The 17,943-nt window shown below is 35.9% G+C and overlaps 1 protein-coding gene across 1 annotated transcript; it reads left to right on the top strand.

Annotated features, from left to right (window-relative positions):
• The first annotated feature begins 47 nt into the window (after positions 1-47).
• LOC128000758 (transient receptor potential cation channel subfamily V member 1) lies at positions 48-10,435 on the top strand. The gene is made up of 16 exons (XM_052592292.1): positions 48-454; positions 3,393-3,617; positions 3,705-3,862; positions 4,356-4,508; positions 4,691-4,828; positions 4,980-5,278; positions 5,698-5,868; positions 6,025-6,195; positions 6,446-6,550; positions 6,640-6,710; positions 6,951-7,116; positions 7,320-7,386; positions 9,268-9,563; positions 9,682-9,803; positions 9,984-10,087; positions 10,173-10,435. Exons 2-16 carry the CDS (start codon positions 3,430-3,432, stop codon positions 10,283-10,285), a joined length of 2,322 nt encoding a protein of 773 aa, XP_052448252.1. The 5' UTR covers positions 48-454; positions 3,393-3,429; the 3' UTR covers positions 10,286-10,435.
• Positions 10,436-17,943: the final 7,508 nt, after the last annotated feature.

Raw genomic sequence — 17,943 nt, 5'->3', positions numbered from 1 at the left:
CCTTACTCTGCCACGGTCCTCCAGTTTCATACAGGAAACTGCATGCTAAGAAAGTGCAACTGCTCAACAGACAAGTGAATGTGCTTCAAACCAAGCGTGCTGCTTAGAGGTATGATATTATATGTATTCCAGCACATGAATAATTGAACATTTGGATAGTTATAATATGTAGTAGAATATAGTGTTGCTAAATGAAAATTAAGCATTTTAAGAAGGAGCTTAATGAGTTTTAGTGCATTGTGAGCAGAAGATATAAATAAGCTACAGGGCGTGGACATGGCAAAACATACGTAACAACATACTCAAAAAAATCAATTCAACTCGCCTTTCTGTAAGGCTCTCGGCAACCTCAGATCATCTTGAGAGAGAGAGAGAGAGCAAGTTATCGTGCTAAAGGAATCAAGCTCATCAATACTGGATACTTCATCTAAAAGATTAAAAAACTGATTAATTGGTGAGTACAAATGTTACATTCTTTACTCATAGGGATTATGCAGTAAATCATTACTAATGCAGTAAATCATAAAGGAATGGTAAACTTTACAAAATAAAGTTGTTGTTTTTGCTGCCAAATGCCTTAGGTGCATTTAATGTTTTGATGTTTTTGTTATCTACTTCAGTTTATATTTGTGCAGATCAATTTGAATGTTTGTTTGACTGTTTTTGCTCAAGGCACCACATGCTGAGTAAGGGCTACATCTCATAATCTAGCGAGTGAGATGATCTAAAGATGGTGTCTGTGTAATGTTTCTGCTGTAATGTTATCTGAACCCATTTACAGAGAGGTCAAGTCATAATATGTTACTAAATAAGACTATCCAGCATCTTGAAATTGCATGTTAGGTCATAATCTAGTGTGAAACAACATTAACTGATATAATTTGTCCATCAAATATCTGTCAGCCTCTTTAACAAGCTGAGCTGCCTCACCCTTCGAGGACTCTGCTTTCACATACAGACTGAATATACTCACTTCTGTTCCTGATTGAATTATAACTCGAGCGTCCTTGACACCCTTTGTTTAATTTGATATGCACATTACACATTAATGCTTGTTTTCTTTTTCAAATCTGAATAATGTGTAATCTCCCAGAGGTCTATTTTATGGTTATCTGTTGTTTATATTTGTGTATGTGCCTTAAATGAGGAACAGCAACTGGATGCACTCATGACTATTACACATTTGTACATTTCCCTAATGATTTTAGGAAATATTTGTGTTCTTATTTGATGTGCTAGTGAAATACGAATGTGCTCAAATCATATATATGTAGCCAGTGAAACTAATTTTACATTTCCTTTGATAGTGTCACTTCCTGTCACCAAGTTTTTATCTGAATTATTTTTGTACCCTTCCTCTTTTAACTGGTTTTTGAAACAAAAAGGCACATTAAGATGAACGAACCACTAGCTCTTATTCTCACTGCTGTTTATCCAATTTTATAAATGAGGTCTCAGCAGAAAGAACAATAGCATCCAAGCATAATTACTGATGCTAACTGGTATTAGAATGTCACATTGACTTATAAAAGCAAAGTCTGTGGTCTTTTCATCTTTAAAGAAATTCATGTGAAAATGAACGGTCTTTTAAATACAAAACCAGCTTTGTGAGAGAAGCATGGTAAAATGTCACAAGATACATCACATGTATGCTGAAAAACTCAACAGAGATGAGGCTTAGTAGCTCTTTTCTATGGAGATTTATCTATTTTGGCCTTGTACTGATTACACAAACACAGTGTAATTCAGTTTCTTAATGCCGGATTAATTTCCTCTCACTGCAATTGAGAATGTAATTCTATATGAAGTCATTTACAAAGAGGCTTATAATTTTCTACAGTACAGAATATCCAGTGTATTAGTAACTGCATTTGGTCAGAAATGCATTTCCATGTATTCTCAGGGATGCTGGGACAATCATGGCCCATTCCCTGGGTGGGATCATATAGCTTGTAACAGCATGAAGAGAGATCAATAATTCAGTTAGCAAGGGTCTAGTAGAGCATGCAACTACTTCCACCATTTCTACTTGCACATATACACTGAACCTGTTTACCTTTTTGTTTGTTTCTCTATCAATGATAACCTCTTACAGTATTCCATAATTTTGCTTTGATTAAATATGGATTTACTGTGTAACCAAAAAATAACCACAGACCCATTAAATGGGATACTGACTACCTTTTTTTTTTTTTTTTTGAATTTAGTATTTTTTTCATGTCATTATATTGTAAAGAGCATAAGGATATTTTTGAAAAATCATATTTTATTAATATTTTATGTATAATATTATGTATAATATTTCCTTTGTAAAGAACACCAAGATTCAGTATTTGAAAAGACACGAAAAGACAAAAATAATTAGATTTTTTAAATTCACCAATAAATTTGTTATTTTATTCCAAAATTTGCATAAAGATGATTCTTAACTATGTTATGCAATGTGTGTAAAATGGCCATAAAAGGTTTCCACATAATATAAAATGTATCATATTAAAAACATATTCATGTGTTTTTGGGGCAGCATGTAAGAAAAAAGAAGTAATGGGAGTAATAACTGGCAAGATTTTTATAATATCTAATATTTCATAGAAATATTTATTTATAATTAATTTTTTCCAATTCACTCATGTCTTCCAACATGCGTAATAAACATACTTTTTAGATATCCTCTACAGTGGACATGTACGAGATCCATGTCCAGTTTCATATTTTGATTTGAAACAATTAGAAAATGAGTCAGATTTAAAGGATCATTACAAAATATGATATGTCCAGAAGAGTGTTAAATTTGATCTCTAAATTAATGTCAGCCTTTTTTAAAGACAGAGTTAAATCTGTGATAAGGTCAAAGAGAAATTCACTAAAATATAATGTCCTCTACAGTGGACAAAAGCCATAACTACTTGTCAGGAGGATAGGCCTATTTATGTGTTCAGAACACCTTATATCCATAATTTTTCTAGCTGCCTTTTGAAGAGAGACTTAAGACATATAAAACATAACTGAAGTCATATAAAACAGCAGTAGTTCTGCTTTTCCTTCTACTTCATGTCACAAAGTTTCTAGTTGGATCGTTTGTGAACTGTTCCTCTTTTAATGGTTTTAAAACATGATCCATTATAACAATCAAGCAGCTTCTACTCTTACAAAAGCAGCTCTTAGTCTACATTACATAAAAAATCAATTTTACTGGTCACAAAGGAAGAAACATTTAGTGAATTATCATCAGTGCACAACTCCTAATTTTAAAGCTAGCTAGTGTCAGAATGTCCCATTCATGTATAAAAGTAAATTTTTTGTCAAACTCCCATTTCCTATACCTTATTTGTATGAAATGGAAACCTAATGTCTTGTTTCTCTCAATGATATTACTTATACACTGTTTACAGGCTTTAATTTGTGCTGTATGAATAAGAAAACAGCACTATGAGTACATCAGAAGACAGCAACCCCACATTCTTCCTGGAGACCGATGACCTGACAGACGAGGAAAGGTCAAAGTTCAAACAGGTGAAGAAAGGCACCTCAAAGGACAAGAGACCCATGGATTCTGATTACCTGGAGGAGACAGATGAGTCTGCACACAAAATTAAATTTAACCTAAACTTTGACGGGTAAGCAGGCCTCCTTTAACCACACCGGAGTGTATGAAAAACACAGTGTGAGAAATCCTTACTTTATCAGACACATTCTGCACACAGGGGAATCAGAAATGTGAAAGAGGAACCAGCTCAGCAGGACAGAGAGAGGTTTACACTCAAGAGGCTGTTTGATGCCGTGTCCAGTGGGAATGTGTCTAAACTGCAGGGTTTACACGAGTACCTGCACAAAAACATGAAACGGCTCACCGACTCTGAGTGTAATTGTATTCAAGAACAAATACACCACAGTTCCATTCAAACGTTTGGGGTGGTAAGATTTTTGCAAGAAATCAGTTATGTTCACCAAGGCTGCATTCATTTGATCAAAAATACAGTGAAAACACTAATACAGTGAATTATTATTACAATTTAAAATAACTGCTCTATATATTTTAAAATGTGATTTATTCCTGTGATGCAAAGCTGAATTTTCAGCAGCCATTTCTCCAGTCTTCAGTGTCACATGCTCCTTCAGAAATCATTCCAATATACTGATTTAAAACTCACGATGCAAATAAAGTAAAGCATCACTTTTGATCAATTTATTGTGCCCTTGCTGAATAAAAATATTAATTTATTTAAAAAAAAAACTAAAAAAAACTTTACCCCCAATTTTTGAATGGTATAGTATACCTAAACACAAGAAGAGTACTGTGAACTCATGACCGATATTCATTATATAATGAAACAACTGTTTTATAACTTTTTTAGATAAGTCCAATGGAAAGACAGCTCTGCTGAAAGCACTTTTAAATTTGAAGGAAGGCGAGAATGACACTATTGAACTTCTGCTGGAAATTGCAGAGAAAACGGGAGGTTTAAAAAGTTTAGTCAATGCTGCCTACACAGACATTTACTACAAAGGTCAGAGACAGCTTCATTTTACATAATATTTTAATTAGTCTAATTATTATTATCAGATCTAGTTTTATATTAACTAACATTAGTGATTTATTTTTCATAAATCAACAGAATATTGATCATATTTTATTTGGCTGTCCAACCCATCCATTTTGCAATGTTATCAACTGATCTCTTTGAGACAGGTCAGACAGCTCTCCATGTTGCAATTGAAAGGAGGAGCGCAAAATTTGTAAAGATGCTTGTTGAAAAAGGGGCTGATGTCCATGCTAATGCCTGTGGGAAATTCTTTCAGCCCAATCAAGAAGCATGCTTCTATTTTGGTAGGTCTATTGCTATGATTAAACTTTTGTAATATGGATATAATATAAAAATAAAAAAAACCACATTTAAAATCCTACTTAATGACTTGTTACTGACCCACATTTGTGGGAACCGAGGCTTATCTGTATCTTTTACATCTTTTGTGCACAGGTGAGCTGCCCTTGTCTCTGGCCGCTTGCACTAATCAGCCGGACATCGTTGACTTCCTTATGGACAATCCTTACAAGAGGGTGGATGTCGGGAACAGGGACTCTCATGGAAACACAGTGCTTCACGCACTAGTATCCATAGCTGATAACAGTCCTGAAAACACAGAGTTCGTCATTGCCATGTATGACCACATCTTATTGAAAGCCGACCAACTTCACCCAGAGATCAAGCTGGAGGAAATCAAAAATAACAAAGGACTCACTCCACTCACACTAGCTGCCAAGACAGGAAAAGTGGTGGTAAACCTTCTTTTTTCTGGTGTTTACTGATTTTTGAATGTTTGTTTTGAATGTATTTATTTAAAGCGGTGATTCGTTTGAAGCAGGGTGTATTTCTTTAAGTGCCAGTTCTGTATTTTATTCTGTTTTTGGATGTTCCTGATTTTGAGTGGATGTTTAGTCCCCATGTGATTTGAAATGGTATTTCTGTTCAGCACATGGAATTAAGTCAGACACTACAATGATTCATAGTCATGTAGTCTACAGTGACAGTCTAACCTTATTTAACCTAAACTCACAGTTTAATGTATTAATTTATTGTATTGTATTTTAGCTGATGTTGTTGTTGGCTTTGCTGATTACTAAAATCAGTGCACTGCCAAAGACAAGTGACTAAATAAAAGATATTTGACCGATTTCATTATTCCTTTGTCAACTAGCTGTTAAAGCACATTGTGCAGCGGGAGTTTAAGGGGTGCAAACATCTGTCACGGAAGATCACGGAGTGGGCTTATGGTCCAGTGTGCTCGTCTCTGTATGACCTCTCCTCTCTCGACACCTATGAGAAGAACTCTGCGCTGGAGATAATCGTTTATGGCAGTGAGATTCCTGTGAGATAACATGCTGTTTACTTGATAATAATTAATTATACAATTTAAAATGCATACGATTTTACTACTTTACTAGCAAAATGTTGTAAAGAAGCTATATGGATTTTGATAAATAATGTTTATAGCATCATGTTTGGTTATTTCATCTGATTTCAGAATCGCCTCGAGATGCTCAATATTGAGCCATTTAACAGGCTTATTGAAGAGAAGTGGGAGAGATTTGCAAAACGGATGTTCTTGTTCAGCTTCATCGTTTATGTTATCTACCTTTTCATCTTTACTGCAGTAGCTTATAACCGCGAAGAAGAGAAGGACTTTAGCAACAAAGTAGGTACAGCCCAGAGGTGGTGAGTACAAAAAGGGCATGAGATGGACAGGGGTTTGGCTTTGCATCACTTTTGATGTTATAGGCATGAACATTTCTGTCTACATTGTCTCTGAGAAAATAAAACATGCAAATATGCATACTTGCATCTAGGTCCAGTTCAGAGTCTGATTTAAACTATTATTTGTGCATGCTTACTGTAAATGGTTCACTATTTAATGCCTTGTGTCATCCTCGCTTTTTTCATTTCAGACATTAAAGTCTTCATTGCGTTATAAAAATAATAGCAAAGGCTACCTGCTTCTGATAGGACAGATCATAACTACCATTGGAGCACTTTACTTCTTAATTAAAGGGGTATGTATCTAATGCTGTTGATTTAAAATTCATATATAATTGTATTTGTTTATTTCTACAGAAATGAATGTATTGCCTTTTATTTTAAGTTAATAGATATGTTAAGGAAGCGTCCAGGATTTCAGTCCCTGTTCATAGATGGATACACCGATCAGCTTTTGTGAGTCCTTTGCCTTTAGTTTTATTTGAGTATGAATCATTTCCTATTACAGATTAATTTGAAATTAGCTTCATTTCCAATAATTCTTCTGAATGTAAAACTTATACATGTTTTAAATCAATGTATATATTTATATTCTGTATAATGACATCACAAAGTTAAGTTGCAATAGTCAAACTAATGTTTCCTGCTGAAACAGTAATTGTTAAGTGCCTTTTTTACTGGTTTCTGTTGCATCAGTTTTCTGCAGGCCGTGCTCTTTCTGGCGTGTGCACTATTGTACTTCTTTGGTCAGGATGAATATGTGGCCTGTCTAGTTCTGTGTCTTGCCTTGAGCTGGGTAAATCTACTCTACTTCTCCAGAGGGTCCAAAAATATGGGAATCTACAATGTCATGATACAAAAGGTGAGTGATAATTGTCTTTCTTATTCATCATGCTTTCCTCTGGCATTCAGATTAGAGTATTAGTAAAATATGGTTTGTGTAGCATTATAGAAAGATGCTATGCAACACATTTAATTTATTTTTGTAGTGTACACTAGTCTGTACAGTTCAGGCTTTATTCTTCATGTGTGTACAACACACTCACAATCTTTAATTATTGTCAGATGGTTCTTGGAGAAATTCGTCGATTCCTTGTCGTGTACATGGTCTTCCTCATTGGGTTCTCTACAGGTATATATGCATACATTCATGAACGTCCTTGACTAATTTATTACAATTAATTTCTTGTATCGCACGTATAAAACTATATATTAGTGTATGAAACTATATCACAAATACAGGTGCTGGTTATATAATTAGAATACCATCAAAAAGTTGATTTTACTAATTACATTCAAAAAGTTAAACTTGTATATTATATTCATTCATTACACACAGACTGATATATTTCAAATATTTATTTCTTTAAATTTTTATGATTATAACTGACAACTAAGGAAAATCACAAATCCAGTATCTCAGAAAATTAGAATATTGTGAAAAGGTTCAATATTAAAGACACCTGGTGCCACACTCCAATCAGCTAATTAACTCAAAACACCTGCAAAGCCTTTAAATGGTCTCTCAGTCTAGTTTTGTAGGCTACACAATCATGGGGAAGACTGCTGACTTGACAGTTTTCTAAAAGATGACCATTGACACCTTGCATAAGGAGGGCAAGACACAAAAGGTCATTGCAAAAGAGGTTGACTGTTAACAGAGCTCTGTGTCCAAGCACATTAATAGAGAGATGAAAAGAAGGAAAAGATGTGGTAGAAAAAAAAGTGTACAAACAATAGGGATAACTGCACCCTGGACAGGATTGTGAAACAAAACCCGTTCAAAAATGTGGGGGAGATTCACAAAGAGTGGACTGCAGCTGGAGCTTCAAGAACCACTACACACAGACGTATGAGAGACATGGGTTTCAGCTGTCGCATTCCTTGTATCAAGCCACTCTTGAACAACAGACAGCATCAGAAGTGTCTAAAGACAAAAAGGACTGGACTGCTGCTGAGTGGTCCAAAGTTATGTTCTCTGATGAAATTACATTTTGCATTTCCTTTGGAAATCAGCCATATACCAGGAAGTTTTAGAGCACTTCATGCTTCCTGCTGCTGACCAACTTTATGGAGATGCAGATTTCATTTTCCAACAGGACTTGGCACCTGCACACAGTGTCAAAGCTACAAGTACCTGGTTTAAGGACCATGATATCCCTGTTATTAATTGGCCAGCAAACTCACCTGACCTTAACCCCATAGACAATCTATGGGGTATTGCGATATGCCAGACCCAAGAATACAGAAGAGCTGAAGGCCACTATCTGAGCAACCTGGGCTCTCATAACACCTGAGCAGTGCCACAGACTGATCGACTCCATGCCACGCTGCATTGCTGAAGTAATTCAGACAAAAGGAGCCCCAACTAAGTATTGAGTGCTGTACATGCTCATACTTTTCATTTTTATACTTTTCAGTTTGCCAAGTTTTCCAAAAATTCTTTCTTTGTATTTCTCTTAATTTATATTCAAATTTTCTGAGATACTGAATTTGGGATTTTCCTTAGTTGTCAGATATAATCATCAAAATTAAAAGAAATAAAAATGTGAAATATCTCAGTCTGTGTGTAATGAATGAATATAATAAACAAGTTTCACTTTTTTAATGGAATTTTTGCTGATATTCTAAGTATATGACCAGCACCTGTATTCCCACAAATGTATTAAGCTGCACAACTGTTTTTATCATTGACAATAATAAATGTTTCCTGACCACCAAATCATCATATTAGATTGATTTCTGAAGGATAATGTGGCACTGAAAACTGGAGTAACGGCTGCTGAATACTCACCTTTGCCATCACATCAATATTTTTTTAAAAATATATATTAACATAGAAACAGATACTGTAGATTGTAATAATATTTCACAGTAATACTGTTTTGCTGTTTGACCAATTAAATGCAGCCTTGATGAGCATAAGAGACTTCTTTCTGAAACTTAAAAAATCTTACCAACCCTAATTGTATGCATGATAGTGTGTGCTAATGATGTGTTTCTTACTCAACAGCCGTGGTAACTCTCCTTGATGAGGGACCTATCAGTGCACAATCTAGTTCTGAAGGACACTGTACGAAGCCCTCATTCAAGAGCATCTACTACACCACTCTGGAGTTATTCAAGTTTACGATAGGCATGGGAGATCTGGAGTTCACCGATCAGTTTCAGTATATAGAGGTCTTCTATGTGCTGCTAATATTGTATATAGTGATGACTTACATTTTGATGCTGAACATGCTGATCGCTCTGATGAATCAAAGAGTGGAGGAGATGTCTGTAGAGAGCACCAGCATCTGGAAACTACAGGTGAAATCAAAGGCGAAGTTAAAGCTGTCTATGCATTTCTGCAATAAACATGCACTTGAAATCCTTTAGCTGATTCAGTGGGAAAATGGCTGTAATGGTTTGCCATTATTATTCACAGCGTGCAATCACCACCTTGGACATGGAGTGGATTCTTCCCCGCTGTCTGAAGACAAAGCTGCGCTCCGGGGAAGAGAAGGATCTAGGCGGGGAGCAGGAGCCTGATCGACGCTGGTGCTTCAGGTGACCCCGCTGGCTTCCACCCGAAACCACAAGATCTGAACACAAGTCTCCTTTTTAAAAATGGATGATTCATTTAGAAAAGTGGATATTAGCATGCAAACACAAACATTATCAATAACTATATACACTTAACCTGTGTTGATCTGATTACTGTCAATGCGTGTGTCCTCTTTCTTTCAGTGTGGAGGAAGTCAACTGGAACGTGTGGAACAGAAACCTTGGTGTAGTTACCGAGGATCCTGGGAAATGTATACCTGTACCATCCCCAACTAAACTTCAGAGAGGTAGTCAATGTTAAACAAATGTGTGTATGTGTGTGCGTGCGTATGTTATTTTGATCTTACATCATATCATTTGTATTGGTTACAGAGCTGAGCCGGCGTGGACTTCTGCAAACATTCAGTAAACGCTGGACACAGAGAACACAACGCAGAGATGTACAGGAGCTGAGTCCTCTAGCTGAGGCCTCTAGCTCCGTATAATAATGTCTTTATAATCAGTTATCTATTGCAATGTATTTTGCAATTCCCTTTAAGTCCAACTGGTGTAAGAAAAATGGCATATTATGACTGGTTAAAACGTGAAAAATAAATAAATTAATAATTAAATAAATAAAGATTTGAGACATATAATGGTGATGTAAAAATGTGCAGGATAATGAGAATGACCCTTTAATAATTATAGCCTAATAATAATAACTTTTATTTATAGGCATCTTTCACGGCTCTCAAGGACACCAAAAGTTGATAAAATACAAACAATACAAAACAAAGACAAACAAATCAAATCAAATAATCAAATCACCTAAAAGCTATTCTAAACAAATACGTTTTTTATATCTTTTGACTGTTGGAACAGGTATAAGACTATTATAACAGCAGCATACAAAATGTCTCGTTGCATCCTTCAGTAAACCAAGGTTACTTATGTAACTGAAGACATTCCCCATCAAGTTCAGTCTCTCCACATTGCTTAGCTCATGCTTTGGGGAATGTGTACAATCCTGCTGTGTTGTACTATTCCTCATACCTGGTGAGAAGAGCCAACTTAACCTGGCTTGATAAAACCAAGCATGTTGACTGCTTTACATGGCACTCAGAGGAGAACAAATGCCCTCCAGCTCAAGCAGAGCTTGACTAAGCACAGAAAGCAACACAAGAATCAACACAAAATCCTCATCACTCCAATAAAATATATTTAACAGCACACTTACCACAGTCAGCAACAGCTCGAGTACACGTAGAGAGCTGCTGACTATTAGTGTGTTTGGTATGCCTTGGGTCCATTGGACCTAACCAAAACCATCCTGCTCACAGGGAGGGGACGTGGCTATGTGCAGGTAACCAATACAAGAGCTGTAGAAACCTCACTCCACAAACACAATAAGTGCTGTGAATGATGAAATCTCAAGGTTGTAAAATCTGGCAAAGGTGTCCTATCTTTTGCCCAAGCCCAGGATTTAGCCACCTTTCTTGTGGAGTGGGCGTGGACATCCCATGGACCGGACTCATTCATAGAAGCATACGCAATCGATTCCTAAATCCAATGTGACAGCCACTGTTTCGATACTGACAGTTCTTTAGTACGGTCCCCAAAACTTAAAAACTGCTGCTATGCTAGTATGAAATAACTAGTACTCTCCAGATAAAATCGCAGAGGGCAAAGTGGATGCGGTGCTGACTCAGAAGTCTGGGGAGCAAACGCTTGCAGCATACATGCGTTCTTATTGAATTAGAAAGCACTTAAGACACATATCCCTGCATGGGCTGTAGTCTAACATACAGCCATTCTTACTGAACTTCATACATACAGTCAGTGGCCACTCCAGACAATTTTGATTGGGGGGTCAATGGGGTGTCCTGGTCATTTCAGGGGGGGGGGGGGTCTCATGAAAACCAACAAAAAATACATTGGACACGGCTAATAGCTGCATATTACTGCTACTAAACAACAAAAACAACACAGCATATCAACTACTTTGTTTTTAATTAATTAATCAATTGCAGTAAGCAAACAATATGCTCAAACTTTAAAGGGTTGGTTCACCCAAAAATTTAAATGATGTCATTAATGACCCTCATGTCCTTCCAAACCCGTAAGACCTCCGTTTATCTTTGGAACACAGTTTAAGATATTTTAGATTTAGTCCGAGAGCTCTCAGTCCCTCCATTGAAGCTGTGTGTACAGTATACTGTCCATGTCCAGAAAGATAAGAAAAACATCTTCAAAGTAGTCCATGTGACATCAGAGGGTCAGTTAGAATTTCTTGAAGCATCGAAAATACATTTTGGCCAAAAAAAAAAAAAAAAAAAAAAAGGTGACTTTATTCAGCATTGTCTTCTCTTCTCTTCTCTTCTATAGATATGGATTGATTATGTATTGATACAGCAGCAAATGCTTTGATGCAGTTTTGAAAAAGAAACAATAGAGAAGACAATTTTAAGTTTAAAATAATAATAGCTCTGGGATTAGAAACTGAAATGTCTTAAATTGTCCCAACCTGATGGCTTTTTCTTCTCTGTTCTACCGAATAATTAAGAACAGTGGTTATAGTAAAAACTATAGAAAAAGCTTGTGCCTCTATATTTTCCTCTTTCTCACCAGCCTCTGTCTCCTGGCTTGCTGTTACCTGCTCTTTTTCTGTCACTTGTGCCTCTACATTTCCCTCTTTTTCTTCCTCTACCTCCATCTCCTCATCTGATCTATTACTCTCCACTCTCTGTCCATCTAGAAACAAGGCTCAATTTACTATTTCAGCATTAATCTATTATTTTAACCATCACTACTACTCTTGCACCTAATCATTAAGTCCACCTTAAATATTGATACAAAACATAAAAAACGGATACACTGGAATATATTGATTATTATTATTATTACTGTTGTAGTTGTCTAAAATTGAACACTTTTGCAATGTAAACAAATGACCTGATACATTTGTTACTCAAATACTTCACACTGCACTTTGATGTCAGGTATATTATGCATTTTTTTATTGACATTGATATTTTTACATTTATTTACAGAGAGATATTATTGAGTTTAAAGGCTAAAGTGGTCTTGCTGTTGTAAACACTGTTGCTACTGTAGAAAAAAAGCATCACATTTAAAATATCATTATATTTTAAATTCATTTCTGAATTGTTATAAAATCTGAAATAATGAAAATCTGAATAAGCCTTACCAGTGTTGTGATAATTATTTTTAAGGCACTCTACGTGTTAAAAAATAAATAATTACTGTAATATAATAAAAGTTTAGTCAAATAGCATAAAAAGACCAGACCCCTCGATGCCTGTGAAACTTTTCTCCCTCAAACAGCACGCTAGTATTACTTCTACACTACAGACTACACACACAGCAATATAAACAACATGTCTGCATGTTCTCACATCACATCCTTCTTGTAATATAATAATAAGTAAATAAACATCAAAATCACTTAGCTGAGAATGAAACACCACTTACCACCTTCTGCGGTGTTGAAAATATCTTTTGGCATTTAAAAAATGTGCATGTGGCATGAGGAATCGTCCAGGTTGGGTGAGGTCGTCGTCGTCAGGTGAAAGGTCATCATGTTGGTCATTTTATTTACGGCTAAATTATTATTAATAAATTGTACTAATATTATGATTGGGAGTGGGCAGACATTCACAAAAGGGCAAAATTTAGGAAAAGGGCACTTAAAGATACAGATTGTAAGATCTGCCACGAGAGGACGCACTACCAAAACAATAATAATCGCGTGGTTTAATGACGCTAAGGAGCATGGAATGATGGGATTTGTTGATGTTGTGTAGTTTTATATATGTTGTGTTTGATGTCATAATTTTCAAACGCAAGTTCAACAATTTGCGCGAGTCAAATGCACCTGTCAAATAAAACACAAGCGAGATTGGCATCTCTTTCTAGTTAAAGTATGTTGCGAAGCTCTCACCATCTAGAAAATGCAACACCGATATTGATCCTTGCTCTTTCTCTCCTCTATTTTACAGCAAATATCTTACAAAAAATTGTACCTTTAAAGGGCAACCGGTTCTTTCGGACCACAGACAGTAAAAGAAATGGACACAGCGACCCTATTGGAACTCAATTGAGACAAGTGAAGCCCATTTTTAGCGTTTTTTAGCACTTCCGTTTCTGACGCGCAGACTCAAACGAAGCTTGATGACATCAGCAACCTGTCTGACAGATGTAAATCTTCTAGTAGCTGTGCGTACAACCTGCCATCGTTAATCTTGCAGAGACGGCGAGCTTGAGCGGGGAGTTCTTTGTCGTGAGTGAGCAGGAGTAATTATTCTGATTAATTATTTTGTATAGTATTTTAAAATGTAACGCCAGTACACCATATTAAGTTAATTGCCTGCGAGCTTCTCCTCCTGTCTGTACGGTAATGCGACAGAGAGTCGAGTGGTTATGACGCAATCGTTAGCCTATTTTTTACAAAAACTGTTTATACGGGGCCATAATGTAACATAGAAGGTAATGGAGCCCTTTATACATTGTGATGTATCTTTAGAAATGAATAATGGACAAACGGAGTCTTTAAACGCCTCAGATGTAAAGTTATTCGCTGTCAAAATGAGGTCAAAATGAATGGGAGTCATTGGGATGCTAACGCAAGTGAAGTTCTGCTACAAGATGGCAGCCCCCACCCGACTTTAACTTCCGGTCGACTTCCTTGCCACCTGTTTCGGACATCAAACCACACGATTGTTATTGTTTTGTTAGTGCGCCCTCCAGTGGCAGGTCCTACAACCTGTTGCTTTAAGTACTATCAAAGACCTTTTAAGAATTCTATTTTGAACGAAGTTTAGAAATATTACGTAAATATATATATATATATATTTTAAAAAATGCAATACGTGAAATATTCTTAATGTGTGAACCAAAAGAAAGCAAACCATCAAATATAACACCAAAACTTTTTACTTGGGTAGAAATATTCAATAAGCAAATAAAAAGATTGAGATTTAAATAAGACCTAAACCCAACAAGAAGGACTATTGAGCTTTAAGACATTTTAAGTCATCCAAATGTTCACATCTTACAAACATTTAGCAGTTTCTAATGGGGGTTTTGTAGATGTGTAGTGTATAGGGATGCAACAATTCACTCAACTCACAATGCAATACGATTCACAATACTGATTTCACAATACGATTTTTTCAAGCAAAATTAGATTTAAGACAAATTATAAATTAAAATGTTTTTTGTTGTTGTTGTTGTTGTTTTGTTTTTGTTTTTCTTGCACAAAATGTTGCATATTTCCTTGGGAAACTGAAATATGTCAGATAACAAAACTAAATTGAACATTTAAAACAAACCCCAAATCAAATAAATAAGAAAAAAGGAAATATCTTCATATAAACAAACTAAGGATTTGCCTCTGCTCTTTCCATTCAAAATTAGACGTAACCACTGCATTTGAATCACAATCCAAAAAAAAGATACTGTATACATGCAGCATGAGCAGTTTTCAAACTAAATTCAATTGCATAAACAGAATGTTCTAACTTTCATTTTGTGAAACTATACATATAACATCTGCACAAAACAATTACAGCAGATGGGCAGAATGAGATGCAGATTCACTCTCTGACAGCAGGTGGTGCTTCTGGAACAGCAATACAGCGTTTCCTTGGTTAACACTGTAAACAAAGCAGAGCTGCACTTATTAAAACCATTATAAGTGTATTATGTAAATGATCAATTGAAAAGAAAATATCATCTAAACTTTTCTGAAGAAAGTCAGTTCGCCTCAGAGATACATTAATATAAACTCCCACCCCAGATGTATTGCTTGTATTTGCTTAACATCTCAACCAACTTGAATCATCACATACTTGTATCGATGTTCAACTGGCTCGTGGTGTGTCGTTTATTCCCCTAGTTTTGTAAGCTAAACTCTGCAACTTGCCAGGATTGACGTTGCCTATACCTGGGGTAAAGGATAACGTGAACATTTAGGACTCAGACTTCATAATCAATTAAGTTAGCTCAAAATGACATAAAACGACTTGCAGACCAACAGATTATTCTGTATCCAATTTGATGATCACTAAACACTGAAGCAGAGTCAAGTAAGAGTTCAATCTTAGATCTAAAGAATTCAGAAAAAGATTCACACGGAATGTGAGAGAATGAAACAGTATCAAAAGGCTTCAACAGCTTGCAGAAACCTGCATATAGACACCTGAATGAAAAACTGTACAAAGCTTAAATGTTGCCTATAGATTTTTATTTCAGATTTTAGATCTGTGTTCTGAGTGATTGGTATTGTGATATATTTGCATATTTAGGTCACTTTTAATGGATAACAATGCAATTATGGAATGTTCATCTTAAAAACACAGCGAAGCAGCAGACAAGCTGGAATCATAGACTGTATAAAAACAGGCTGGAATGAATTTGTGGGCAAAACTGTTTGTGTATGTCGCCCTCTTGTGGTTAGACGTGGTGCTGCTTGTGACTGATGACACAACAGAGACCTACATCTGACGAGCATTACAGGATGAAGCAAATGAGGTCTAGACAAGATGAAACTATTGTGTCAGCATATACACCAGTATACGTATTGCTATTATAATTGAATGTGTCCACTATGTCATTATTTACCTATTTTACCGGCCAGTAGTGCACTGATCAGTGATGGATGGGTCATGCGAGCTGAAATGCTGTGACACCAGATCGCTAATGTCCTGCTGTGCTTTGACCCTGGACCACAAAACCAGTCTCAAGTCACTGGGGTTGGGGTACATTTGTAGCAATAGCCAAAAATACATTATTTGGGTCCAAATTATAGATCTTTTTTTATGCCTAAAATCATAAGGATATTAAATAGCTTAAAGATCAGGTTCCATGAAGATACGTTGTAAATATTCTACTGTAAATATATATTAGTATTTATTAATATGCATTGCTAAGAACTTAATTTGGACAAATTTAAAAGCGATTTTCTCAGTATTTAGATTTTATTGCACCTTCAGATACATCAATGGAAAGCTTATTTATTCAACTTTCGGATGACGAATAAACCTCAATTTAAAAAAAAAAAAAAAAAAAAATACACTTAAGACTGGTTTTGTGACTCCAGGGTCACATTATATAACTGAAATTTACATCCACAGATCCCATAAATGCAGCGACGTGCCTGGTCTGCGTCACTTCCGGCACTGTATCACTTTGATAAATAGAGCCAATGAATAAAACCAGCTGCAATCATGCATTACTGAGACAGCCAGGGCCTCACTCCGAGTGGGAGATGTTTTTTCCTTCTAGTCCTGAATAAGAACTCGGTTTCTTTTGAATCAGAAGAGGTTCTCTAGGAATCATCTTTAGTGTCTTTATCTCATCGTTGTATTTTAACAATTATTCAATTCAACTGTGCACAAACACACTGTATTCTCACAAACTAATGAATGTTGTTTTAGTCAATAAAGTAATTATTAATCGATGTACAGGTGCTGGTCATATAATTAGAATATCATCAAAAAGTTGATTTCACTAATTCCATTCAAAAAGTGAAACTTGGATATTATATTTATTCATTACACACAGACTGATATATTTCAAATGTTTATTTCTTTAAATTTTGATGATTATAACTGACAACTAAGGAAAATCCCAAATTCAGTATCTCAGAAAATTAGAATATTGTGAAAAGGTTCAATATTGAAAACACCTGGTGCCACACTCTAATCAGCTAATTAACTCAAAACACCTGCAAAGCCTTTAAATGGTCTCTCAGTGTAGTTTTGTAGGCTACACAATCATGGGGAAGACTGATGACTTGACAGTTGTCTAAAAGATGACCATTAACACCTTGCATAAGGAGGGCAAGACACAAAAGGTCATTGCAAAAGAGTCTGGCTGTTCACAGAGCTCTGTGTCCAAGCACATTAATAGAGATTCAAAGAGAAGAAAAAGTGTACAAGCAATAGGGATAACTGCACCCTGGACAGGATTGTGAAACAAAACCCATTCAAAAATGTGGGGGAGATTCACAAAGAGTGGACTGCAGCTGGAGCTTCAAGAACCACTACACACAGACGTATGAGAGACATGGGTTTCAGCTGTCGCATTCCTTGTATCAAGCCACTCTTGAACAACAGACAGCATCAGAAGTGTCTAAAGACAA

This window comes from Carassius gibelio, chromosome A5, assembly GCF_023724105.1.
Source record: "Carassius gibelio isolate Cgi1373 ecotype wild population from Czech Republic chromosome A5, carGib1.2-hapl.c, whole genome shotgun sequence".
Lineage (NCBI taxonomy): Eukaryota > Metazoa > Chordata > Actinopteri > Cypriniformes > Cyprinidae > Carassius > Carassius gibelio.
This window is presented reverse-complemented; position numbering and strand designations above follow the sequence as displayed.

Bases quoted from the DNA above. Each gene is read 5' to 3' on its own strand.
- LOC128000758 (XM_052592292.1), top strand. From the start codon at position 3,430: ATGAGTACATCAGAAGACAGCAACCCCACATTCTTCCTGGAGACCGAT. The intron at 7,117-7,319 runs GTGAGTGATAAT...AATTATTGTCAG, and splicing joins ACAATGTCATGATACAAAAG to ATGGTTCTTGGAGAAATTCG. The intron at 9,804-9,983 runs GTGACCCCGCTG...TCTTTCTTTCAG, and splicing joins GATCGACGCTGGTGCTTCAG to TGTGGAGGAAGTCAACTGGA.